The following is a 27,776-nucleotide window of genomic DNA, read 5'->3' on the forward strand; positions in this document are numbered from 1 at the left end:
TTCAGACACGTAAAATGTATCTGAAACAAGTTCATCTACTTAGATAACAGGTAAATCATGGCTGGGTTGGTCTCATCTACAAAAATTTTCCAAAACCAAGACTGTTCATGTAGGTCAGTGGCCTCTTCATCTCATCAGCTGATTCTAATGCTCATTTTCAATGGAAGTTGTTATAAAGGTATAAGTAAGGATATTTTTCTCATTTAAATTCCTCTGACGTTTTGTGAGAAGAAACGATTCAGAGGTGCCAGCAGTGAGTGAGTCTTGTGGAGCTCCCTGTAACACTTCACAGGTGTGGTTAGTTAATGTAATACAATGGATGGTTAACGTATTATAATGGATGGTTAACGTAATATCACGTACTCCTCTGAGCATTGTAAGGTTGGGGGGGTTGTGTCTGTCTGCCAACATCCCATCCAAAAAAGAGAAACCAAAACCCAAGCCAGCAAACCTTATTGAAACAATGACAATACACGATGGTCTGCGGCACGAAGGTGAATGTTTCAGCGTTGTTTGATTGCAGTGTAACCAGGATGAATTGGTTTTGTTAACCTGAGTTACTAAGCAATTACTGAGCTAATCAGAGTAAGTCACTGTAACTAATGAAATACAGGGAATGGATATAGACACTTAATAAAAATGAAAATGGTTGATAAGATGAGGTATTTTGATAACATAGAAGTGAAACATTCTATTATGTACAATTTTCTTAAATGCTAGAAAAAGAAGGAGCCATTCCTGTTAATTATGTTAATAAGAACAAATGCGTGATGCTGTTGGGAAGATGGAGCTGAGGGGCACAGGAGAACTGAGACGAGCGGCCGCGCGGGTTCCCGGCTGCGGTGGGAGAGCGAAGGGTGAGCCTGGGCCTGGGAACAGCTCCCCAAACCCAGACACCCCCATCCTGGTCACATTCCACATCTCGGGCATCAAACTCCAGAGGTGGCGGCGCTTGGTAGTTCAGTCGAGTATGTGACAAAGCATACGATAAAAAATGGGAAATTGGAACAAGCAACATGTGCATTTAATTTCATTTTGTAGGACTTTAAATGCTTTTTTTTTTTCTTCACCAATTCTCTTGCATGAGCAGGTTGTTCCTGTCATGATCTGAGTTGTCTACGGCTACAAGATGCAGAATTTGTGTATTTGTAAATTAGCTTATTTTCTTTAAAGTGTGTCTTTGTTGAGGTTTGATTTCAGGGTGACAATCAAACCCTGGCAGGTGTATTGTTGACCTCCTCTCCCCCCTTCCCACTCAGCACAGGCGATCGGGAGGGAAAGAAGGACAGAGAGAAGAGTTGGAAACATTAACAATGTTTTACTAATGCTGCTAATAAGAATAGAGAAAATAATACAAAATTTACAAAACCAATCTGGAAAGTCCCAGCAACTACAGAGCCGGCACCCGAAGTCCTGGCCTGGACTCTGCAGCAACCGGAGCTGGATTCAGTCTGTCACTGGCCTCAGTTCGCAGGGACGACTCGCAAGGTCCTCTCCTAATGTCGCCATAAGGAAAAGGGACAAAAGGGACGAGATCCTCGTGATCTCCCACTTTTATATGAAGTATCACGTGAATGGGATGTTATACACAGTTGGTCAGTCTCTTGGTCACCTGTTTCTCGTTGTCCCTCTGGCGAGATGTCCATCCATGCTTATCAATAACTTCTCATTCCATTGCTGTGTTTACCAAAACACGTATCTGGTTCTCCAGGAAAATGCAGCTCATATGAAGCTTTAGGTGACAGGCTAATTCACTAAAAGAGAAGCTTGTTCTTAACAAAACCAGGACAGTCTTTTTGGCCAGTGGTCAGGGTCACTCGCTGCATGAAACAGGAACGAGAAACGGAGCATTAAGAATCGTGTGGCTTGGATTTTGGCTCTGTGCGGTGATGGGATGGAGCTCAGGCTCGTACTGAAGCGCTCGTGTTCGGGCAGAGATCTTGCTCCAGTGGCTCATGGGAGCCATGTCTCTGTTCTGCCGTGTTGTTCTGCTCTTGCAAAGTCCAGGTTGTGCAGCAGCATTTCTGGTGGTGCTTCAGAAGGGACCAGAACACAGAGCAGCGAGTCACCGCCAGGGCCGTGCAGAGCCCCGTTGTTGGCTGCTCTGCCCCTCTTGGGAGGAAGCGAAACAAAGCACTGAGCTTGTGGCACGTTGTGCAGCGCAGAATGAGTTGATGCTGGAGGAGGAACCCGGGCGGCTGCTCTGGATTTGCCACTTCAAATGGAATTTAAATGTGCTTAGAAGGGGCAAAAATAATTTGAGAAGTTTTAATGTAACTAGAAATGCAGATTTCAGAATTGGAATTGGTACATTTCTGTTGTGAGGCTCCTTTGACTTGTTTTCCATCCAAGAAATGCAACATTGCTCTAAATTCTCTAAACAGTTTAATGAAGAATTCATCCCTTTCACGAATTAATCAAATTAACTTCAATTCTGCATTTCAATAAGGGACAAATTTATTTTAAAACGGGCCTATCACTTTATTTTAACAAGGAGTATTTGTCTTCTTCTGTGGTCACTGCCTGACTCGTCTTTTCATTATTCACAGTTATTTATCAGCGTTTGCAGTGAACAGAACTGGTGTGTTTGACGGTAGCGCAGGTGGTGCAGCTGTTCTTACAAAGGGCTTTAGGTGACACTGGGGAGCAGAGCTGGGTTTTTCATACCAGAACAGTCGCGGCAAACTGACCTTCGGCAGGTGGATTCAGTCAGTGAGCACCCGGGCAGCACGGGCTGAACACTGGAAATCCTCTGAAGAGCCCTCATGGAACTGTGAGGGGTGGGGAGGGTTTCAAGGATGATGCACCCAGACGTTGGCCATCGCCACCTACAGCTGTTCTGCAATTAATGCTCACACATCAGGCAGAATTATTGCTGCGCCGAGATCAGACTTGGGCTCCACTTTTGTGTTTTAATGGTGCAACTATCAGGTTGTTTTTGCAAAGGTTTTGCTGGGGCCGTTTCCTAAACTGTGTTGTTTCCCCTCAGGTGTCTGAACGCTTAAGCCAGCCCGGCGTAGCCATAGGCCTGGCCTGGACGCCGCTGGGCGGGGAGATCATGTTTGTGGAGGCCAGCCGCATGGACGGCGAGGGGCAGCTCACGCTCACCGGCCAGCTCGGGGACGTCATGAAGGAGTCGGCACACCTGGCCATCAGCTGGCTGCGCAGCAACGCCAAGCGCTACCAGCTCACCAACGGTACGTGGCCAACGGCGCCAGCCCCTGTGAGTGTTCGCAGCCTTTGCCCTCGTATGCAGGGGTGCATGTTAATACTGCACGGAAATTAGGTGTCCTAAAACGTGACTTTTTCAGTAATTCAGCAGCGTGTAACGTTGCCGAGTACCAGTGGAAGTCACGCGTGTGCTTGTTGTGGTGACGTATCAAGTGTTGCTTTAACAGAGGGTTTTCCGGCAGTCGGTGCTACACTGAAGACAAAACCCAATATTTCCCCCAATTTTGAAGACAAAACCCAATATTTCCCCCAATTCGTGCCAAGTTGTGGAGCTGGTGGCCAAGGGTCCGTCCCTGCGGCAGCTCCGGTGCTCCTCGGCTCTGGCACCTGCTGCCTCTTCCCCATTTGTACATCCAAGCTTCCAGTTGTCCTTCAGTGATGCACACATCGATATATGCAATCTGTAGTTTTCCTCTAAAACCAAGTTGTCATTTCTGTTAAGTAGATTGTTGTAGTCTAAGTTATAATATTTGGAGCATTGGTGGGGTCCGTATGGCAGCTGCAGTGCAATGGGACTTCAGCCAAGAAGCTTTAGGTCTTTTGTTTGACCCGTCCAGGAGTTCTGAGTGTGCTGTATGGTTTGATAATCTGCTGAGCAGTCAAATAACTGTCCAGCATCTGTCATTATTCCTGGAAGTTTAGATAGGTTAAGAAACTACATTGAACTGGTGTATGAAATGCTGCTGGCATCAACCGTGTGTTTACCTCCAGTTTACACTGTTACATCGACAGGTTAAGTAAGGTGAAAAGATGCAAATTAGGGATTTACTTTATAATTTGGGTATAATATGGGTACTGCTGGGTTGCTGTGGAGTGCTGATTTTGTGGCATGTTCTCTGAAAATTGACTTTTATAGTTTGCGAGATTAGTAATGCTGGTTTCTGCATTAATCCCTCCCCTGAGCTTCCCAGCAGCTGCAAATGCTGAGCAGGTTGGTTAACAGGTTGTGCCTTTGTCTGGGAAGCGGTTTGCTGTTTGTTTTTGCAGAGTGTCTGCGGTGTTTTCTCAGCCGACTGCTAAAAACCAGCGGGTTTAGTTCTCTGCTGGGCTTTCCGAATAAAGACCAGGGACAAAACGCGTTTAGGTTTTTCACATTCAAACCGTTCTTTTTTTTTTCCCCTTAAGCTTCTGGAAGTTTTGATCTCCTTGACAACACCGACATCCATCTGCACTTCCCAGCTGGAGCCGTCACCAAGGACGGGCCATCTGCGGGGGTTACCATAGCAACGTGCCTGGCCTCGCTCTTCAGCGGGCGGCTGGTGTGCTCGGACGTGGCCATGACCGGGGAGATCACGCTGCGGGGCCTGGTTCTGCCCGTACGCACCGTGGGCGCCGGGGCTGGGGACGGGCTGGGGCTGCGCATCGTGTCTGCTTAAAAGGAAGCCTGGAAATGGGCACTTTAAGATGGTGCCAAAATACGTGTTGCAGTTCCTCAAACTATCACTACAGAAATATCCTCGGTTTCTTTGAAAGTTGTTTCTTAAAGCTCTTAGAGTAATTGCGGATGGGTAACTCTTAATACACGTGTTTTTTAGGTTCTTCTTAAGTTTTGTTCCTTGTGTAGTGCAGCTGGTGTTCCCATAAAGCTTTTCCAACAGATCCAGTTTTGGTTTTCAGCCTCAGAGGGGCCTGGCGCAGGGCATGGAGTTACCATCTCATACCAAGGGATGGACCCAGCTCAAGTCAGTATTTAGTTCCGGAGGTGGCAGACCAGGTGAAGAATACACCTGGTGCAAGAAGTAAATAAATTGCCTTTATTGCACCAGTGAGCAGATAAACTTGACACCTGTAACTGCTCAACCGTGTTTACCTTCCTGAGTGTTGTCTAGAATCTCAGTAGCACTAGTAACTGCATTCCCAGGGGCAGGTACAGGTTCCTGCTGTCAGATGGTCTGTACACAGGCTTAGAAGAGAGTTCAAGGGGAAGAACCTCCAGCTGTGCCTAAGAGAGAAACTGCTTTAACCCCCCCCTTTGCACCTTGGGCCGCTGGCTGAAGCGACACGTGTTTTTGTAGCACAAAGCCCCCTCTGCAGGTTTGCAGCACAGGTTTGCTGCTCCGTGCCTTTTGTGTTGTGTAATTCCAGTTATTTATTGTGTGACATTGCATCCTTAAGACTCTTTTCCTTGTAAACCTGATACAGCCTTTATCTTGAAAGAGTCTGTTCTGATGTGGGTGCAGCATTTCAGCAGTTAGAGCCATCCTGAAAAGGACGGACTTGTCCATTATTGATACTCTTGTACTTGCATTCCTAGATTAATTTTTATTTTTTCCTTCTTCTTATTAACTGTTACAGAAAGAGACCTGTAGCATATTAACATATTTCCCTCATTAAGCACATAATGAGCTCAAACTGCTGCATTCTTAATTGCTTTCCTAAATGACCAGGGAAGGGAGAGCCTTTCACTGAAATTTAACTCCTGATGTGATTTCTTACAATAATTAGCGCATTAGATTAGCGTCACGGATTTTCAATCTCTATTTCTTCTCCTTACTAGGTCGGGGGAATCAAAGACAAAGTCCTGGCTGCGCACCGAGCGGGCCTGAAGAGAATCATCATCCCGCGGAGGAACGAGAAGGACCTGGAGGAGATCGCGCTGAACGTGCGGCAGGACCTGACGTTCGTCATGGCGAGCTGCCTCGACGAGGTTCTCAACGCGGCCTTCGACGGAGGGTTTGCGGTTCAGCCCAAAGAGCGTTTGAATAGTAAACTTTAAGCAGACAAGCTGAGATTAGGTCTGTATCCAATTTAATAGAGATCAGTAACTATGTGTACGCATCAAGTAGAATGATGAGCTAAACGTGATTGTTTCAATGCGGGTGCAAAATGCAATCGAAATACAGAGCAGTTGGCAACCTGAAAACACATTGTAGAGGCATTTGCTGCTTTTTACTGCCATCAGAAAGAATCTTGAAAATAATAATCTTTTCCTGATAGATTCGAGCATAAGAGAGTGAAAGCTGTTGAGAAATAATTCGTCAGCAGCTGGTTACACCTCGAAAGAGGACAAACCCACAAACAGGATAATACACAATTCCATGAGCTCTATTCAGAGGACACAAATGGCAGCAAACGCAGCACGGCCAGAGTCCAATAGATGGGGTTGTTACCAAAAGCAAACTGATTCAGCACAGAGTGCACTGATTTAGGAAACAATGTTCGATATGCCAGGGAGTGGAAGCATCGCAGGAAAAACAAGGGGGTTGCAATCAAAAATAACGCAGCTTGACTCTGGGATGCCTGCGGTCAGAGTTCAGCCTGTGAGAATTAAATCCACTTAAATGCCAAGAAAATACTGGATCAATAATCGCAGTCTGTGAGTAACAAGAGGCTTATGGAAGTGCATCAGCGTCCGTCTCGGCTCCGAGGACGTCACTGAAGATGGAAATGCAAACTTACAGGAGATCCTGGAGTTCTTCACTGGGTTTTATGGGGTCAGCACAAGAGAAGACGCAGGATGTTACAATTCTCGCTCTCTCGTTCTGGCACAAACTGTGCTTATGACGTGTAAATTGTAGCAGTGACAAAAGCCTAATCTAGAACAGCCTAAAATCAAAATAACAGCTTGTTTTGCTTTCATTTCCATAGATAGCAAGCTGATTTACCTGGAACATAATAGCACTGATAAGTAAAAAACGCAGTGGGTATTTCTGCACCTGCTTTACAAAAGATTTTACGACTTTAACAGAAGGCTTCATCTAATAAAAACATCAAAATAAAACTCCCTTCTGGTTCAGTATGTTCAGAATTCTACTGTGAGTCATCCCCTCGGTTCCGGCCGGAGGCGGCGCCCGCAGCGCCTCGGGGCGCCGTCTGCCTTGCACAAATACCTCAGCACTGCACAGAATCGACCATCGTAAAAGCCCGGAGGGCACGGGAACTAACGTGCTGCTTTGCCCTCAGTCAAACCCGGGGGGACACAATTAGTTACCAACCTCAGTGCATCTCAAATCTCAGTCCTGTGCTGCTCTGCACGCGTGAGAACAGACACACATGGAGTCCCAGTGCTGGCTGTGTACACATGGAGAAAACCAGCATTTTTTGAAGATAGGAAGTACTGCTAACAAATAGACCTTTTCCACAGCAACTTAACTACAGCAAACAGGGCGTTGTTCCCAAAAAAGAGTGAAGCAATGACTTTGTCACCTCACTGCAATTCCTGAGCCCCATCCACACAGGCTGCAGGTGAGGGTTCATTCCCCTCTGGAGCCATCGGGCTTTACTTAGAGCTCCTCATGTTCCTTCTTCCTAGTTGTTGAGATTATTTTTAAACAAAATTTACGCATTACCCCACTTCAGTACCTTTTCTTTTGCTTCCACTGGACGCTGTCAATAACATCAACCTGTGCAGCAACAAGCCAGAGCTGTACAGAACTTTTGCAATCATTTCAATACACGAAGGATTATTCTGCTTTGCAACAGACAGTCAAATGGACCTGATATTAAACATCCATACCTCAGAATATACCATAAGGTAGCTAAAGCTTACCCAAGGTGAAAAGCAAGCAGCAGCAGCACCTCTATCCACACTATAAATTGCTACTGACAGGAACTACCCCACTAGTGCAGCTCGGGCTTGAATCGCAGGAGCGTCAAGGAAGCCCCTGGGTAACACCACCCAGCAGCTCACCTGCTTTAATTCTAAAGCACTACTGCAAACAACCAGCAAGAAACCTCAGAACCCACATACTAACGTCCAGATTTGTCAAACATTTTCCTTCTAAAGCTTATTTTTTTTAAGGGCAATGACAACCAGCAGAGGTCCTGCTGACAAACAAATGCATGATCTGCTGCACTTCATTTCACCTGTTAGAGACACACGTGAATACTCTTTCCCAACACAGCAAAGTAAAACGGTGCTTTCGAAAATAAACAGCTACTGCTAAGATGATGCCAGGCTTTAATACACCATTGATTTTAGCTAAGCTCATAAACTGTACAAATTTCTAGTATGTTTGATTTTGTCATTTGCAACAGACTTAGCAGATCCTCCCGCTCTCTGGAGCCCCACTGAAGACGGTTTAATGCTGCTGAGGATCTGGGCCTGAGGATAATTTGCTTAATCATTCCATCTGATGATGGGCAGCAAGTGTGTTCTAGACGTTTTTTGTATAAACGGCAGCCCAAGGCAGCGGGGACTCCACCAGTCAGGCTGTTCCTCTAACACACGGGATTTAGCCAAGTTTCTGTCACCAACCAGCAGAGAAACCTGAGGTAAATGTAGACAAGCTTAATTACTGACTTTAGAAGACAGCAATCAATTAGTTGTACATTCATAAGGAAAAAAATGCTAGATGGTGGGATGGCATTTATCTGTCACTGGTACATCTTTGAAATTAAATCTGTGCACAATTTGAACAGCCTAAATACCCCATTTTAAGAAGTGAAACTTTAACTCCATGAAGTCAACTATTTCTGTAGTACTTTATTAATCCAACCAGATGGATTTGATGCTCCTTACCTGTAGAACTACTTACCTCATCACACATCAAAGTAATAGGAACAAGAGCTGCCTTAATAGATCAACCTCTGCTAAGAGCGACGGTGAATAAGCCATATTTTAACGTGTTACAAAAGGAAATAGCCAGCCTGCCTCCCCAGCCGCTCAGGTTTGACAAGGATTTCTCTCCGGTAGCTCAATGTTCCTCGTTGTTGTGTAACACAAGCGCCACCGCGCCCGCCGGGGCTGCATGGGGCACGCTGTGCTGAGCACCGTCCTCCGGCGCCCGCGGCCGCTGCCTCCACCGCAGGGCCGCCCGCGCCTCCTGCAGCGATGCACAAATCCGGTCACGACCGCTGCTTCGGGAACAACCAGAAGACGTGAGGACAAGAAACTGAGCAAGAATATCAGTGTCGATCTTTGAGCTAAAGCAAAAAGCAAAAGTGGGTGGTTTTTTTTTAATTTGCCAGATATTCTTTTAATGACAAATATAAAAAGGCTGAAAACATCTCATTCTGACTGCCTTAAAAAAAAAAGAGAAACAAATGGTCTGTTTTTATAATTACAAATACTGTGTAAGACAATACCTTCTTTGTACTGCAAAACCAACAAACACAAGAATGCAATCAAGTTTCTAAGCATCTCTAAATTTGAAATGTGATTTTTTTTTTTTTTAATTTGGAAAATTCTTAATAATTGTTCATTTTTGTTAGGAAATAACTCAAAGTACAACAACATCTCGAGCTGTTTTTAAAGGAGCCTTCTTTCCTGATCCATCTCTGAACACAGGTACTCCTCTCGAGTTCAGTACATTCACAAAGCAGCTCAATTAAGAACAGTATCACCAATGAACTGACTACTGGAAGGAGACTAAATTTACCAAACATACAGAAATAGAAGTTTTACCATAGCAATTATGCATATCAAAAGATGACACCTGTAATGAGTTTTAAAAAGATACAAAAGAGAGAAAAACCTGAATTACAGAAAAGAAAGTCATATTTATTTAATGAAAAACTAGAAGTTAATAAAAATTAGCAAATACACAAAAAATATACACAAACAGCAGCAATACTATGTAGTGACTTACAAAGGGGGCGGGAGGAGGGGAAGCAGCGGCCGGACAGACCGCTCAGCATGGCTTGTCAGTCAAGGGGAGGAAAAAACACAAACGAAAACACGAAACAGTATCCTCGTCAACAGTACAATCAATCTACAAACGAGTTTTTAGAATTATTTTACAACATGTCCTGTAGAATCGATTCTTAATACAAAAGATGTCCATTTCGGGTGTATATATATTTTCAGTGGTTTACTGTGGACTTATTTTAAATATATTAGTGTTACTACATGCAACTGCTTCCTGTACTTTACCAGCCTCTCCTTTTATTTACCTTCATTTACGTCTACCCTCCATCTACCCAATAATTTGACAGTCAAAGATGGTTACCCTAGTTCAGCTAAATTAAATTCAACCTTTTTCAACACTGGCCTGAAGGGGTTTGATTGCCATTTCAACACATGGATATAGTTACGTTGATGCCTAAATTGCCGTTTTCTGCAAAGAGCTGTGCGATGCTGGTGTCAAAGACTAGGCAGTCACTATTCATGATGGCTGTCGCGATTCCCTCGTGAATGGAGCGAGGAGTCGCCTCCCAAGTCAGTCGCCGCCTGTGACCGTTCAGCTCGAGCCGATACGCAAAGTTTTCCGCTTGCTTGCGGGTTCCTATCAGCTGTACGATCGCAAAGAACTGCTGGTGACCATCATACTTCTCCTGTTTCTCCAATACTAACATGAAATGAAAGCCAAAACAAGACTGCATCATAACCCAGTCAACAGCACCAGGGAGGTTAATGTCTGTGGCGAGGAACACGATGTCTTCTCCCTGCAGCGTGGTGATGGACTTGTGCTGATGCATCAGGTGCGGCATCACGGCATCCAGGGAGCCCTGCCATTTACACGAGGCACCGGGGCACGGGCAGGAGTAAGGCCTGAACTCGCACAGCTCCTCGTGGTCTGCTTTTTCCGTGTGTGGCAAAGTTATCTCGCAGCCGGACGAGGCGTATTTACACGGGAATAGTACAGAATTGGCAACTTTCTCCATGGCCAGGTTGCGGATGGAGCCCAGCGGGCCGCGGCAAGTCGGGCAGCACGTAAGTTTGGGGCGACAGTTGCTACAGACGAGGTGGCCGCTCTGACACTGCAGGATGGGCGGCAGCACATAGTCGAAGCACACGGGGCACTCGAAGAGGCTGGCCAGGTCATTGTTGGAGGCGGTGGTGCCGGTCAGCGCGGGCACCCGCTGCGACGGCGTGCACTTGGACGTACCCGTGGGCAGCGCGGTCGCCGTCTGGCGGCTCATCTCTGCAACACAGGACACAGGACAGTGAGGGGCTAAACCAATCGTGTGGTCCTCCGCATGCAGTATTTGATTTACAAAGAAGCTTCCAAATAAAATAAATACAGACAGAAGCAAAAAAACACATGTAATTCAAATTGTGGATATAGTACATGTAGAACATCAGTTGTGCCACATCCAATACAGACACTTGTACAACATGCAAACCTAACAGGTGAAGAGGTTCTGCTAATCATTCTAAAGGGGAATTCACCTATTGGAAGCTGCAAGTGAGATAAGATACGCTAAAAATGTAACTGAAATCCTTAAAGGTGTTTGTTGCTGTTGTTTTGGGGTTTTTTAAATACTGCATTTATGAAATACTCCACCCACACCCCTCGTGTGTAACAACTGGGAGCGCTACGGAACAGTTTGAAGGCTGCATTTTAAGTTGCAGTGTATTTAGTGAGATGAGAAACTAGCCGTTTTTAATGAAAAACTACACTTCCAGATGTGACCATCTCAGTAATCGTGTTGACTGTATACTGTGGGGGGCTTTCCAACCCCAACCATGCCCTGATTCTGTGATTGTTTCTAAAAACTGATAAACAGCAGTGAGGGAAAACACAGCTGAGAAGATTCCTGCGCTGCTTCTTTTCCCTGGATAGGATAGTGACTCTACATTTTCATTACTCTGTTACTAAGGCCTGTAGTTTGCAAAGCTCATCGTTGCTTCAGCTTCATGAACTAAACCATTTTTGAAGATACCACTGAGAAAAACAAAGCAATTATTTTACTGAATATCCCAAATCAGACAAGAAATTCGAACGATCGAAAGTGAGAATCTGAACGTGTCAGTCCTCAAACACTCCCAGTAACTCGACAAGATGCTCCTGACGAAGTTTTGCGGCCAGCGGAGTTCACACTGACGTTGTCCCACCCAACCCATTGCTCAACCATTCAACAGATACTACACTTTTTTCCTGCACCCCCTTTGTGCAAGAGAAACTACTAGTACTACCAGAAAAAACAAACACTCCACTTTGAAAAAATAAACCTTATCTCTGCAGTTCAGTAAAACGCTATCCAAAATTGGCTTCCGTTACACAGTAAAGTTCTCCAGTGCTCCTCTCCAAGTACACCAGCTCTGTCACGTATGTATAACGCTCTCAAAATAAAACCTCATCTTTAATCTCCTTGCTATTTGACATGCGAATGTTCGGCCATAGGCAAGCTTCCCATATTTAGCATCATTTCACCACAAATTCACTCATCGTTGGTGCCTCACAGCAGCACGCTGCGCTTGTGCAGGACGTGCACTGCGCGAAGCACGGAGCCAGGGAACAACGGGATTCCAAAATGAAAAATAACTTGACATTAAAAACTAATCACAGACAGGCAATTTCAAATCCTTCTACAGAAGCACCAACCCCCAGCCCAGAGCTGGAAAAACACGTGTGTCTAAGATTCAGTATTCAGTCACCGATGCTGTGAGTCTCACATGCCTGGTAACAGCATCATCTCATCCCAGACGGACTAGAAATGTCCAGTTCTCACCTTAGGAAAAAAACAACAAAAAACCAAACATACAGTGGTTTTAAACACTGAGCCTTACTCATACCATGAAGATATGACAGGAATGTGTGTATCTTTTGGCCTTATTTTCCTGCTTTCCAGCAGGATGAGAAGTTGAAGGCACGTGTGACAAATGAAACACGTGTTCGGGAAGCGATGCGCAGCGACCCACAGCGCCTCGTCGCGAGGAGATCCGAACGACACGGCCGCTCTGCCACGCGAGCACTGCCCTGCGTTTCCCCAGCACCGCGGGTGGGAGGCTCACCATGACACAGTGCAGTTCTGCGCTCCAGAGCTAATTACACAGAGAATAATTGTACATGGGAGAACAAATTCTGATCCCGCTGTTGGCTTAGAATGAGTTTAGCAATCCTGGACATATTCATATGTAAATTTCTAAAAGTGTTTCCCTTCAGATGTTGTAAACACACATCTCGGACAAGTTTGTGTGTGCTCCATCCCACCGGAGGGATGGCGGGTAACCGCAGACAGCGCAGCGACACCCTCTGCGGGAGCAGCTCCCGGCAGCCCCACCAGCTCTGCGCTAATTACCCCTCAGAGCCTTTTAACAGCGAAATTAAGCAACCTACAACCTCTGCACAAGTTCTTATGCTTCCCACTCCAGCTCCGTGAGCTACGGACAGGAGATCACGGATCCAGGGAATGGAAATGGGAACCTGCCAACCAAACCATCCCGACCAGCGCGCAAGGAACACGCTGGATAAAGCTATGAACTGTAATTACCAAGCCTAAGCCTGCTCGAAGCCTGCGCTTTCATCACTAGTGTTAACACGAGGATGACTAATAAATACGTCATGATGGAAAACTCGAAGAAGTCCATTTTTTATAGCTATCTTAAAAAATACAAATCAACCCAAGGTAACAATGTAATACATTGAACCCACCAAACTATCAAAACCGGGCAATTACAAAACATGTAAAAACAACCACAGAACTGGAAATAAAGTTTAAAGATATTTTCAGTTACAAAATCCTTACTACACAGTTATTATTATTATGCTATCTTTGTTCACACAGACTGAGGACGAGTCTCAAAACAACAGTGACAAATGTACACCAGGTGTCACATTCAAAAGCATTAATTCCTACAACACAAATTACTCAAAAGATCGTGCAAATTTGAAAAAAACTAACCAAGAGAAGGGAAAAATTTAAGATTTGCTTGTTGTAGATCAAGAAAAACTCTGTCCTTGACAGCATCAGAACGCACCGAGCTGTTGATGAAACCGTTCCCAAGGCCACTCTAAGGCAGGGGCCATGGGGATCCATCCCCCAGCCCGGCTCAGCGCGTACCTGTCCCCGGCAGCTGTCACCCCCCGGCACGCAGGCCCGCGGGACGCCCTGCCAGGCGGACCTGCCCGCCATCGGCAGCCCCATCGGCAGCCCGGGCGCTCATGGCGGGCCCGCTGGAGGAGCCCCCGCGGTGCCCCGCGCTTTGCTGGTACCGCCTGGGGCCCGACCCCCCCATTTACTGCCGCACACAGGCCCCGGCGCCCCAAGATGGTTCCCGAGCTTCCCCCGCCAGGCCGGGCCGGGCCGCGCTGGCTCCTCCGGCCCCGCCCCCCACGCCCCAGCCATTGGTTGCCCCGCTTGCCCCGCCCCCGCTAGCCCCGCCCCCCGCCCCAGCCATTGGCTGTCCCCGCCCTGCCGCTGCCCGGCCCGCGGGGGCGCGCAGGGGCGGGCGCGGCCCCGGGCAGCGGACGGGCGGGAGGGGCCGGGCCGGGCCTGCGGCGCCAACCGCGGACCTGCCGCCCCCGCGTCCGTTCGCACAGCTCCCCGCACCGCCCGGGGGCAGCGGCCTGCGATCACACGTGTCACTGCTTGTGCTTCTTCACGTACTGATCTGACCATCCGCCCTAAGCAGTGATTGTTAAAATCTACACATTCCATTCAAAACTCTTCTAATACACAAATTCCACTGCTCGTTCCTGTTATTTCAAGGATGCTGCTCGAATTAGCACTTTCCACTGCGGGTCTCTACAGTACCCACCCAACAGGAATTTTTTTCCATTTATATAAAGATTATTCAATCACGCAAAAGCACAATAACCTCAACGAAAAGGCAAGACCAACAGATTTGTAACAATGTGGCATATTTGAATATCCACATGGGCTACTGCAAGAACTAGAACAGTTCAAGGATAAAGGAGTTGGAAACCACGTCAGCCTGCTTGTGTGATGTACACGCTGGGCTCAGCAAGGCTTGGGCATCGTGGAATAGAGGTGTAATGATGATAAGGTCATAGAAGTACGCATTTCAGTGGAGGGAACAGAAGAAAACACTGCAATAAATTGTTCCAGTTGCATAAAAAGTAAGGCTACTGTATCTGAGCAAAGAAAATTACCTCTAAAAAGGCGCTCTCATTATTTGAACAAGTTGTGTAAAAGGAAGACTGCGGAAGTTTGTATCAGTGAGAATGGGAAGGCACAATCAATTCACTGTTTGAAGTGCTCAGCCGAGGCACTTCGCCAAAATCCTCACCCGTGTCAAACACAGCACGCTTGGGTTTGACACTTCAATTTGTTTGTGAGAGAGTAACTGAATATTAGTTTTGGGAAAAAAATCACAAAACTTCTGCATAGTCATCTTAATGGCTGGAAGGGGAAAAAAATGTCACTATATAATGCTGAGGAGTGATGCAAGGACAGAGAAAATGCCTTATCATAATGTCTGTACATGATGCAATAACATCTTTTTCAAACACATTTCAGAACTCACTGAACTCAGCTACTTCCATTCAAAATGCACTCTTCATGTATTACAGCCAGCAACAAAGTAATACAAAAATCCTTCAACTTTTTCAACGGTACAATCATATCCAAAAATGAGACTTTTTAAAAACCAGAGCACTGGAGAATAGAGCATTTTCAAAGCTGGAAACAATACTGACTGGTTGCTTTTTTCAAGATGCAATAAAAGCCAAAGAACTTCAAAACTCAAAAGCTAAATGAACTGTTGAAAATATTCATCAAAAGGTGTAAATAAGAACTTTTCAAAAAAATAGACACAGAAAGATCAACCAATATCATCAGTTATTTGCACGATTAATATTGATAACTTCTGTATATCATCAACAGTAAACCGAAGAGTCACCAATATTTCTTTGGCAGCAGAAGGAAGGTTTCGTTAATACAACAGAAAAAAAGAAACGTGTGTATAAATAAAAAAGCAAGAAAGGGGCACGTACACATATCCAAGTACCCATGAAATACAGAATATTGTGCACACGAAACCTCAAGTGTTACTGAAGCAAAAGTCTCAAGTGAATGTTATCTTGAGAATGAAGGTAATTAAAAAGCACACTTTGTTCTGATCAAAAAGTGGAACCAGTCTATTTCAAGTAGGGAACTTTCTTGTAATTTTTAAAGTAGTATTAGGTTAATTTTATATTAAAAATTCTTAGGATACCGTATTTTTGCACCACAGCCACTCAATTATGAAGCTTTGAACTGCTGAGGGCAACATCTCTAGCACAACGAAGCCAGATTTTAAACTATGCATACTTAATATTTCTGAAAATAATTTTCCAAGGAATCTACCTTTCCTCTGTCTCCTCTGGCACTCCGAACTGTTCACGTACAGCAAAACAGAAGGCAAAAAAGGTCTAAGCAGGCTCCAGCCAAAATATTATATATTGCCCTCACCACCACACTTGAGCAATCCAACACATGCAACATTAAGAGCATTATGCACAAGCGTCCCAGAGAATAGCTTGTGAATATATTTTCTAATTCATCTTTTGATTTTCTCTTTAAATTGTAAAAGACGTGTCAGGCTCGAGGCTTTCCATTCTGAAGTCTATCAATGTGTGTCTCGCAGCTCTCGGGAGACGCTGGACACAAAGGCCTGGCCGGTGAACAGCACCCGCAGTCTGCGCACACAGCCCCGGCACCCACTGCTCAACTCCCACAGCACAGTTCATTATACACATTATTCACCAACTACCTAGCACCTGTTAGCCTCTATACACTCTGGGTTTGATTCATTCATTATGATTTTTTTCAACACACCGTTGTCTTTAACGTCCCTCAACTACACGCTATGTGTTATTTCAGACACCTCGGGGCTTCTCTTTTATGATATCATAACCAAAAGCCAGAGCAATCCAATGTAACACAATATTATAAAACAAGACAAAAAAAATTTTACAAAATTGAGGCAAGTCTCATGATGATTCCCTTTCCCAAAATGTCATCTGTCCAGTTCATCTCCTTTTCATACCAAATGACCACAATTTCCAGCACCTTGTAGTGACCCGGCCCACCTGAAATTGCAGGCAGTTTTTCTTCTTGCACCTCAAGACATTCCCTACTAACCCCTCTATATCCAGTCACCAGGAACGGAAATCCCACTGGATGTATGTAATCACGCAGTGAGCCAGCAGCCACCACCACCCCACGTTTCTGACGCTATCACGCGTTATCTCGGACAGCGCACCATGAGCAGCTGAGTCACCGCTCGTGGGCAGCCCAGAGCTCCTCCACATCCAGCGCCTGCGCTGTGGCACACGCAGACACCAACAGCACCGCGTCAACACAAACACTGTCATTATGCCCATCAAATGACGGTGACCTGTTTCTAATCCAACGCAAAAACCTGAGCCTCGGCTCGTGCTGTTTGTCTCCCGCCTCATCACTATCATTAACTATTTCTCCTGTCTACCTATGCCGGAATATTAAATATCAACCCAGGAGGTGTTTTTTTCTAGCTATCAAAGATTTTCTTTCCAACAACTTTATAACATAAAATTAAGAAGGAACAGTGTCGTGTAGAAGATACACAACAACATGAAATCATATTAGCAAGCAACTACTACCACGGTAGCATTAATTTTTAAATGCAACAAAGAATCCATTTTAAAAAGGGAATAACCTGTGCTCTAGCCAACCAGAATTTTCCATATTCTAGATAATCAAAATCCGAGCTAGCATGGAATATCAGAGACTATACTACTGTGATACTCCAGTATTGTGAAGAAAGACAAGTTGAGCAACAAACCTCAGAGAAAAAAAACAGCTAACTGGTAAACCCCCAAATTTCATTGTAGAATTGAAAACTAGAAACGCCTGATCAATAGCAAAACCTGAGTTTGGACCACTCATTGTGTCGTGTATGATCACAGAACATCCCAGCTTTCACACGTCTTATAAGGAGCAATAAATAAGAAAGCAGGTTGCTTTGTAAATTCGGCCCATCAACAAATTATAGAGCAAAATAGGATGTTTATCTCCGCCAGCTTTTGAGGTTGAATGGTGAGGAAGTAGGACAGAAAGCAAAAGCTAAGGGAACTATAAAGGAAATTCCTGAAAATTCAAGCTATACGAAAACCAACATATTGAATGCCGGTGCTAGAAAATGAAAATGCAGCAATACATGAAATAAGCTGGTATAAGTAACAATAGCAAAAATTATTGATATTGGGTTATCTATTGTAATCAAAGTTAAGCTGCAAACTTGTGAAACAACCTTTTCAATTACAGGTAGTTAAAAATACAGAGAAAAATAATAATTTTTTAAATACAAAGCAAACCCAAACACTTGCATTAAAAAGATCATGGGTCAATTCCAAATGGGACATGACCATATTTTTCCTTTTTAAAAACAAGCAAATAACTGATCTCAGTGCCCCTGCCGAATCCCACCTCGCGGAGAGGCGCGAAGGCGGTGCCACAGAGCCCACTGCACAGCCCGGCACCTGAGCGGCTTCTGCCACTAAAGTCACCTCTTGCCGTGTGTCCCCAGTGCGGCTTGGACGCCTGAACCCCCAGCGTGCACACACATGGAACCTGCAGCACGATAAACTATGGCAGGAACTCCCAGCTGTCCTGCGCTCACCCTCTCAGACACCAGACTCAAGGCACCTTTCGCTGTAGTTTGAGCACAGTGATAAAGCAGAAGTACAAGTTTCAAAACAAAGACGGCAGAAACCACAGAATCTAACAAAACAAAGAAAAACTTCATATGAAAGTACAGGCAACTCTGTGCAAACAATAACAGGGACTACTGTTTGTATTTTATTTTTCAGTAATATCTCATTTCCTTTCACCGTGCACAGAGCGCACTGAGCTGCATTAGGATGATCTTCCAACAGTAATTTCTATAAACACCGGCAGACATTTACCTCTTACCAGACATAGCATGCTGCAATAAAAAGTAAGGCAGGCACACAGGAGGATCAGCTACAAACTGAATTAGTAATAGCACTAGGAAAAAAAGCTGGTTATTTTTCATGCTGTAACATATACAACCATTCAGAAGTATCTGAAGCAGGAAGCACTTAATTCTGTTCTACAAGATACCATAGATGGGCTCTGCATACAGTTACGCTTCATTAGTAAAAGCCCTGTGTAAATGTTGACAGCAAATCCTACCGGCTGTACGGCTCTGGGGGCTGTGTCTCTGCCCTGGCTCTGCTTTCGCAAGCCCGGTGTTGCTCCTGCATGCTGTAACTGCCGTGCGATGTTGCATCACCGCGCGGTGTCTGCGGCAGCGCAGGGTGTGCCGTGAAGCGCCTACCTTGGCTCCAGCGGGCTCCGCTCCAACACCTGCACTGCCATGCACCTCCACGGTCAAAGGCTTTTCTGCGATAACTCTTCCAACTCAAATTCCAGACCTGTTTTACGCTCAATATTTTTTCCTGTGTAACTAAACAGCGCTAGGGAGCAGAGCACCAAAATAACCAGAGTTGATCAAGGAGGACCTGGCCTATAAAAGAGACTCATCACCACACAGAAAGCAGCTCTGTAGGAGGCGGCGGCACAGGATTACATATGCTGCCTATTTTTATAAAGATCTCTCCATCTTGTGCATTGCTTGGGTTCGTACGTATTTCCACCTCAAATAATGATTTATTCTTTGCTCGGTGTTCCTGGAAGCAGCGCTGCTGACAGCGCAGCCCTGTGAAGAATGGCAACCTGACCTGCGGAGGGAGGGTGAGCGAACACGGAGGGAGGGCCCGGAGAGCTGAGATTCCAGGGTACAGATCCCGAGGTATGTCAGACACGAAACCTGCACATCAGCACATTCAGCACCGCACGGCACGGAGCGGTGACACCGCAGGCCTCACTTTGAACTCACCAGAAACTACTCATTTCTCAGAACTTCTCATCCTAACCAACACAGAATCTTTATCACGCACACACAATGCAAAGAGAATTAAACGCACAACATTTTAAATTCAGACCATCAACAAATTATAAAGCAAAACAGGATGTTTAAAAATTGACATTCCTACATTTTGGAAGTAATATTTTCCTTCTATGGATACCTAATTCAAAAGGAAGGCTAGGGAAATCTAAAATGGGACACAGGCTTTTGTATTTTGTTGATATGCTGTGGGTAGAAAATAAGAGCACTGGAATTATTTGCATTGTAATAGATATACAACCTTAGTAAAAGAAGTGTGAAAACACAGTGGCATTTTCACAGTTCTGATGGTTCCAGACTTTCAGTACTTCATTTCTTTCAGTTCTCATCTTCTAATGTCTTTTATTTCTAGCATCCACACTTTGAAGTACACGTGCCTCCATTCAAACCCATACGGTTAAGTGACTTCATTTTTAGCCACTCATCAGTTCTGAATCAACTATTCCTGTAGTTTCTATAGTATTGTTGCACAAGCATTCAACTGCCACTATTACAGATTTTTTTTTTTTTTTTCTGAATTGTTATTAGAATGTAACTCAAATTCTCAAACTTGGCTACTGACAAGTCTACCATGGCCGCACTCCCGCACAGAGCAGCGGCACTGCTGCTTTCCAGGAAAACATCACTTTGAAAATGTGGCTTTATCTCACAAATACGAGCAGTTTTCCAGCAAGTATTATCAACCCGAGGCAGAGCAAACAGAAAGGAGTTGAACTGCTGACTCCACAGACCACCATGTTACACGAACAACTGAGCATTCTTTGAAACCTCGGGGAAAAAAAAGGTTAGTGGTCTGTAACATGGGAGACCTGGATTTGGTTCCTGCTCGGTCACAAGTCTCTGAGTCACCACAGACAAGCACTTCCCTGCCTTTTGCAGGTTTTAAAATACCATCGGTAGCTGTGAGTCTCAGACATTAATGCAAAAGGGAAGGAATTAACTTGATAAGGACACCAAATTAACTCTGTGGACCCTATTCAAATTTCCTTCAGGTTCGTAATAACTAAATATCATTATCCACTAAAAGACACTCTATTAAATTATTTAACATCTTGGTTTTTACAGTCAGCAATAGTCTTCAATCCCTGTTTACTTCCCAGCCCCTGCTCACATACGGTAACTGCCCTCTGTTCATTCCAGTGGATATCAAAGACACAAATTAGGCAACACCCTTCTCACTAATTCTGTTGTACCTAATCTGAAGGTCTCCTGAGACAACAACTCCATACTGACATTTTACAGAAAGCAAATAAAGGAAGCTTTCTTTGAGGGACCCTTGTATTGCCAAAAAAATCCCCTCAGCTTTCTCTGTGCAGATTCGACTCCCCAGCTTTTGAAGCAAGTGATTACAATGCGGCAGAAAAAAAGCTCCTGGGCAAGAGAATGATATGTTATTTTATTGCCATTAAATTCTGATCAGGTATGTCTCAAATACTAAGTAAAATGCACTCACTATGTCACTTATTTGTTGCTTGGGAAGTGCTTCATGGCATACAAAATTAAAACTCAACCATTTTCGCTCTGAAGTCAGGCCTGAGTCTGCATCAGAAAACAGAACACAATGTATTAGAAATGGTTTAGAAATGAGAGAAGATGTATCTTTCTGCTACTTCACACTTTCTTGATCAGCACTTTCTAAATTCAACATCTATCACTGCGTCCTATCACTGCAAAATATTGTCGTATCTTCTGTTACGTGCTTAAATCAAAACTTGAGGCTATGTTGTGGTGCCGAATCTTGAACATCAAATCCTAACAATGACCAGCTATCTAGAGCAAAACTGTAAACCTCCAGTACTTTTTAGCCTTTCTCTTTTACAGGAATGTTACAAAAATATATAAGGTTGGAAGATCTAGCATTCAAAAATTAGGAAATAAAAAATTTCAAGTTTCACAGGCAATCCTAAGTCTACTTCTTCATAACCATATTAAGGAACGGCCTTCATGAAATGATCTTTTTCCCCACACTCACCTCCTTTAGTAGTTGAGCACCTGTACATCCATGGAAGAATTACAATTGCACAAGGAACAACATTTCCTTAAATGGAACACCTGATTTTAAAGTAAAGCTCTTTAGGGTAGCAGCTGATTTTAATTCACGTAAAAGTGCTCTTAAAATTCCTGCTTTACAGGTGCTGTTTTAGAAGAATCTCCATCTCAACTTCTGTTACGGAATGCACACTTTTTATTTGTAAAATCTCCTTTCTAATGACTATACTTGACCTAGCAAAAAGCCAGACTAAAATTTAATAGTACACCATCAACATCTGCCAGCCAATTTATTCCCCAGCCACACCTGTGCAACCAGTCTTCAAATGACATCCTTAATGGACTTGCGTAATCACACAGATATCGGCCATGGAGAGATGAACCCCACACAAATTAACTCGCAACCGCCTTGACACCTCCATGCACAAAAAAGGGGGAAAAATCCCTGTGAATGAGTCATCTTGTGACTCTAATGCTTTTATGTACATATTACACATATACAGTTCAAAACAAAGTCATTCGGATATCAAAATATTAGTTGAGCAGAGCATTTTGACAGCTTTTACAAGAAGACAAAGGCACAGCCACATAAGAAGGAAAGGTACAAGACTTATGGCTCATATATAGGCAAAAGTGAACAAGTTGACCTGAATTTAAAAACTAGTCCGAGTTAAACATGAGAAGCTTGTCTTGTACAGCTTCAAGTAGGGTTATACATGTGTCAACACACAAACACATATCGAAATATGTTTCAAATATGATTAACACTAGGTTAACTTAATAGGACTAATATATCTGATCATAAGACTGTAGTAAATTCTGAGTCCTATCAAAAAATTGTCAGGAGGTATGAAATTTAAAAAAAAAATAATCACAGAGTCCATTTTCACAGATCTGAGGACAGGATTCAGGTTTTGGTGCTAAGCTGATACAGAGAGTTACAGTCATTAGTTTTCAAAGAACAGTTGCAACACTGCATGTTTTAGGGTTCTTAACTACTTTAATAGCACTTTTAAGAACTGGCTAGTTACAGGATTTTTAATGAGCTTTCAGATCCCATTGCAAACAGCTGAAGAAAATGGTTCATCTGTAGCACAAAGCACGGCCTAGCAGACAGAGGCTCCAGGACTCCAGTCACACACGCGGTGCCCGTGCAATCCCACCATTTCTACAGCTACCAACAGCAAAACGCACCAAACCCACGAGTCCTCCTCCTCTCTCAGGTCACGGACTCAGCCAGATCAGCCTCGCACAACTAGTACACGCGAGTGCCCACAGCAGAAGACACCAAACGCGCGGGCACCAGAGGACGAGCCCGTTCTGCCCCAGCAGTGACAGCGGCAGTGACGGCGGTGACATCTGCAGCGAGCTGCTCTGGAAACCAGGCAGTAGTTACCCAGCTGGTGAGTTTTCAACTAAGCTTGGGGTTAAAACTGGCCCGTTTCACATTGAGGGCGGTCACAGCGATGCTGTGAGTTACCAATGGCAGCCTGAGCAGAAACTCTTTACCTGCTGCAGAACTACAGCTCCTGCAGTCCTACAACTTCTACTATTCTTTCCCAAAACCAATGCGTTAACAGCAACTAACCACACATTTTAGAACTAACGCAGGCTTTTAGAAAAATCATAGGAAAAATATAACTTTGAAAACCCACTTCAAATTAGCAGCTACACCACGTTTCAGCATAAAGCAACATGTACTAAGACTTACAAAACAGAACTTAGAAACCTCATATTTGAGTTGTCATCCCCTTGCAAGAAACAGAAAACACAGAACCCTCGCTCAGGAAAGATCTGTAGTAGAGAATAAACAGAAACCACAAAGATAAGCCTTTTAATACACCTAAATTTTTAAGCTCTAGCAATATTTACGTAAAGGAATTTATTTCCAAGCTTCCCCTCCTCTAATTTAACACTAAATTATTTTAAAATGCTCCTACTCCAGTTAAAGCCTTTTCAGCCTTTTGACAACCTGTACATTAGCAAAATTTAACATACAATTTTCCTTCATATATAGTTTTCATTTGACATATTTCATCTGAACACATATTTGGAAAGAACTCTTGAAAAGCGTGGCATTCTAAAAGTTCCTCCTTGACAGCATTCGAAGAAACAAACACTGAGAAGCCACCGTGGTCTTTCTCAAAGACTAAATGAATTTTTGCTCCATTTAGCACTACATGCAAGAACCGCAGGAAATAACTTTAAAATATTAACTTAAAGACATCATGCCACACAAACCAAAGTTCAAAGAACTGCTGCTTCACTTTACAGGAGCTGATGAGTAATTCTTCAGGCAGCAGAAGTTATCACTACACTCTCCTTATTTTAATTCATGTTTCAGCAATGTCATCAACTGTTACAAGAAAAGATACAAACCTGTTTCTAGATAAGGCAAACAAAAAAGGAAATGGTCAACAACAATGGCCTGTAGATGAATTTGCTGCTCTTTTAAAACTGATTTCACTGTACGAATATATCCACAGTAAGCTTTAAAAATGCATTTCCACATGCAAAAGGACAAATACCATAATAATATTTTCCTTCCCCACTGAAAACGCCGCCAACCTCAGGTTCCGTATGCAGTTTCTACAAGGAGAAACAAGCCAAAATCAGAAGTGCACCATTTGGTTAACTATCATTATCTAGCACTTTATCTGATTAAAGTACTGCGGGATTAGTAACCAAATCTCTCATTACTCCTGTGATAACACAAAGAATCACCCTTTTATAGATTGACTCAAACAGGCTATATTGAAAAATATATTTAAAACTATATTTAAAATAGTTGTCCTGGACATTACAGAAACACAGTGTGCAGTCTGGATTAGAACTATAAAGCATACACACATATGAAGTGTGGCATAAACCAGAAGAGTACGAATGGGGCATTAATCTTTACCTAGTAAACAGCTAAACACACTATGGCATGGTATAAAACAACCCCAGGTCAATGACTTGGGAAGATTTTTGTTGCATACAGTTAAGCACTAACAGGAAAAAGGGAGGGAAATCTGCAGTGACATCTCACAGTAACACCACCATATTTACATGTATTTCTCCATTTCTAGCTCACGATGTGATACTGTCCACAGAAAACATTACACCCAAATTGCATTTTACCGTGGCATGGTACATTTAAGACAAGAACAGTACATACACTTTGAAAAAGAATAAACTGCCTACAACGAATTCTCTTATTAATGAAACAAAACATCTTATTAAGATGTTTCTACCTGTGGTGTATTTCTGTTAGAGTCAAAATGGTTTTACGGTTGACTATTTTATTCCCAACTAATTTTCACTTAATGCTGATTTTCCTTCAAAAATCAAAGCAAAGGAAAAAAAAACTCCTGCATTTATGATATTTGTGATGTTTTAGACTGTAAACTTCAGAGAAGGGATCCTAAGGTTTGGGCCCTCTGTGATGGCTGAGATGAGCCAGGCTTGCCAGTGTGTCCCTGCAGCAGGTGGCACTTGGCAGCACCGCTGAGGGCTCAGGTAACTGCAGTCAGCAGCTGCAAACACAGTTTTCACTCGGGCTTTCTGCAGACTGGGTGCCTGCATCAGAACCGAGTTCCTTATGTGCGTGTGGAATTTCAGACACCACGGATTTACCTTGACTATTCTGCTTCAGCTGAGCTCCTCAAAATGCAGCAACCATTAAAGCAAGACACACCGATGATCTGTTTGGCAAAACTCAGTCCAGCTTTTAAAACTGACAGTTACAAGACTTCAAACACTGTTACAAGCAGAAAAATAAAGCAAAGGGATTCTAACTTATCAGAACATCATGCTTCTCATAAGAGTTGCACATGTTGTTTTCCATAATGTTTCACGCGAAGATAAGCATTCATAGAACTGTTTTCAGACCTAAAATTGTTGCTTCTTGCATGCACATGCCCAGGCTCGCCCCTCCTCCCCACTGGAGGCAGGTGTCTTTGGACATTTGAGCAGTATCTCTTTCTCAATTCACACCAAGCAGACAGCAGCAACTACACTCAAACCTAAGTATGGAAAGTACTTGTGTTATTTAAAATACTTGCTCTCCTTACCTCACACCTACTTAGCCAGAGCCACTGAATTTCTGAGCTAACTCCTCCAGTACAGTCTAGTTAGACTATCGCATTAAAACTTTACCAACAGAAATTATGAGTTAATGGACAAGATACTTGGTCATAACATGCACTTTCAAGACATAAATGCTCACCATTTCATCTGTTTCAGAATTCTTGGGTCGCAACACTACACCACTGATGGATGACTCTTATCCTTGTGCCTTCCTGTATAATTTTTCACTTCTGTGAAAAGTGCTACAGCTATTTAAGAATATTAGTTTCCATTGAAGTTAATGCAGTTAGCATTTCTAGCACTCAATTTTTACACCAACGTTACAGTGTAAAACAAACAACAGACGTAGAACTAATCGATTTATTCTTCAGATGTACTCCTCAAAGTTATTTTCTACAACAGATGACTAGTCCTGAGATCCAAATTTTATCCTAAAAGCCTCTGTATTAGTCTACCTGTATTCTAACACCTCAAATCTTCTCGAAGAGCAGCTTGAGTAACTGAGGTTGAGCCGAGTCCTTTCTGTTTTGCTTGCCCTCTGGAACGCACCGCGCTCGCCCCAGAGTTCAGAAGGGAGATAAGCAGACAACTGAAACTATGTCCCACGTGTGGAATATCCCTCGTCCTTCAGGACCTGCTCCAATTAGCTACGAGCTTCCTAACATCCACTCATCTACCACGTTCAGAAAATCAAGTCACTTTATCTACTTATTTAGTATATGTGAACTGCTTATTACAGGGAAAAGGTAGTTATTCAGCCCGACTGGTTGAAATAGAGACTGAGGAGAAAATACTGGAGAAATATTGTATGTTTATGGTTCCAAATAAAATGCGAGCTTAGAATAAAAGCACCGCCAGTTCACCACCGGAAAATAAACTTGGTTCTCCTGATAAACACTTAGGAGGCTTTGCCTTTCACTACAAACGCTATTGTTTAAACCCGTGGAGACGGGGAAGGCACGAAGGTCTCCGGGCTTTTAACTTTGCAGGGAACCCGCAGGATGAGCCAGAATCCCCCGCTCTGTGCTCTGACCGGATTAGAGCGGCAGGCAGCGGCCTTCCCAGGGCATGTCACACACGGCCGACCCATTTACAACCTGTTTGCCGGGGCCGGGCCGCGGCTGCAGCCGCCCCTCCCGCTGACCTTCTCCGGGCCCCGCTCGCAGCACAAAGCGCCCGGCGCGGCCCGGCCCGAGCCCCACAAAGGGGCAGCCCCGCGGCGGGGCCTCCGCAGCAGCCGGGACGGCCGGGCCGCGCCTCAGCCCGCCGCACAATAGCCCGGCCGCGGCGCTCGGGGCCGCCGCGGGGCCGCTTCCCTCCGCCCTGGGGACGCGCAGGCCCGGCCGCGGAGGCGCAGGCCCCGCCGCGCCTCGCTCCCCAGGCCCGGCGGCGGCGCGGGGCCCGGGCGCCAGCAGGAAACCGGGCTAGGCCGCGCCGGGGCCTTGTCCCCGCTCTCCTCCGCGGCCCCGCGCCGGAGCCGGGCGGGGAGCCGGCCCCCCGGCGGCCGCTCGGCCTCCCCCCGCGGCGCGCTTACCTGCGGGCGCTGTGCCGGGCGGGACCCCGCGGAGGCGGCCTGGCTGCCCCGATCGCGCTGCGGCCCGACTGGCTGCGCCGCTCCCGCCGACACGCTCGGAGCCCGGCCCGGCCGCGCGCCGCCCGCCCGCCTCGCGCCGCCGCCGAGACGCCGCCGCGGGGCCGCGCCCGAGCAGCCCTGCCCGCCACGCGCGCTCCCGACGCGCGCGGCCGACAGCGCCCCCGCGCACGCGCACCCGGGCGGCGGCGCGCGGGCCGGGCTGCCCCGCCGGGGAACAAAGGGCGCGGGGACCCCGCGGAACCCGCCGCGCGCCGGACCCCCCGCGGTCCCGAACGGGCCCGGGGCGGCACCGACGGGCAGCGAGCCCGCGGCACGGGCCGCAGCGCCGGCCCCGCTGCAAGGGGCTCGTCTGCACACCGAAGGAGCCCC

General features: G+C 45.1%; 2 protein-coding genes across 9 annotated transcripts in view; one reads left to right on the plus strand and one right to left on the minus strand.

Annotated features, from left to right (window-relative positions):
- Window positions 1-6,955, plus strand: part of LONP2 (lon peptidase 2, peroxisomal) — a 38,255-nt gene extending 31,300 nt beyond the window's left edge. The window contains exons 13-15 of the mRNA XM_082062841.1: window positions 2,990-3,197; window positions 4,357-4,547; window positions 5,729-6,955. Coding sequence (XP_081918967.1) covers window positions 2,990-3,197; window positions 4,357-4,547; window positions 5,729-5,947 — 618 coding nt within the window. The 3' untranslated portion in view covers window positions 5,948-6,955. The remainder of the gene's footprint in view (window positions 1-2,989; window positions 3,198-4,356; window positions 4,548-5,728) is intronic.
- A 2,697-nt stretch (window positions 6,956-9,652) lies between these two features.
- On the minus strand, window positions 9,653-27,504 carry SIAH1 (siah E3 ubiquitin protein ligase 1). 8 transcript variants are annotated; one of them, XM_082062845.1, is made up of 2 exons: window positions 27,348-27,504; window positions 9,653-11,036 (listed from the first exon to the last, which is right to left on the minus strand). In XM_082062845.1, the coding sequence occupies exon 2, from the start codon at window positions 11,032-11,034 to the stop codon at window positions 10,186-10,188; it is 849 nt and encodes a 282-aa protein (XP_081918971.1). In that variant the 5' UTR covers window positions 11,035-11,036; window positions 27,348-27,504; the 3' UTR covers window positions 9,653-10,185. The 8 variants fall into 8 exon arrangements, with proteins under 8 accessions (XP_081918971.1, XP_081918974.1, XP_081918970.1 ...); XM_082062848.1 differs by lacking the exon at window positions 27,348-27,504 and adding an exon at window positions 25,953-25,974; XM_082062844.1 differs by lacking the exon at window positions 27,348-27,504 and adding an exon at window positions 24,271-24,291.
- Between the last annotated feature and the right edge of the window lie 272 nt (window positions 27,505-27,776).

The sequence above is a fragment of the Streptopelia decaocto genome (genome assembly GCF_964273445.1).
Source record: "Streptopelia decaocto genome assembly, chromosome: 11".
NCBI lineage: Eukaryota > Metazoa > Chordata > Aves > Columbiformes > Columbidae > Streptopelia > Streptopelia decaocto.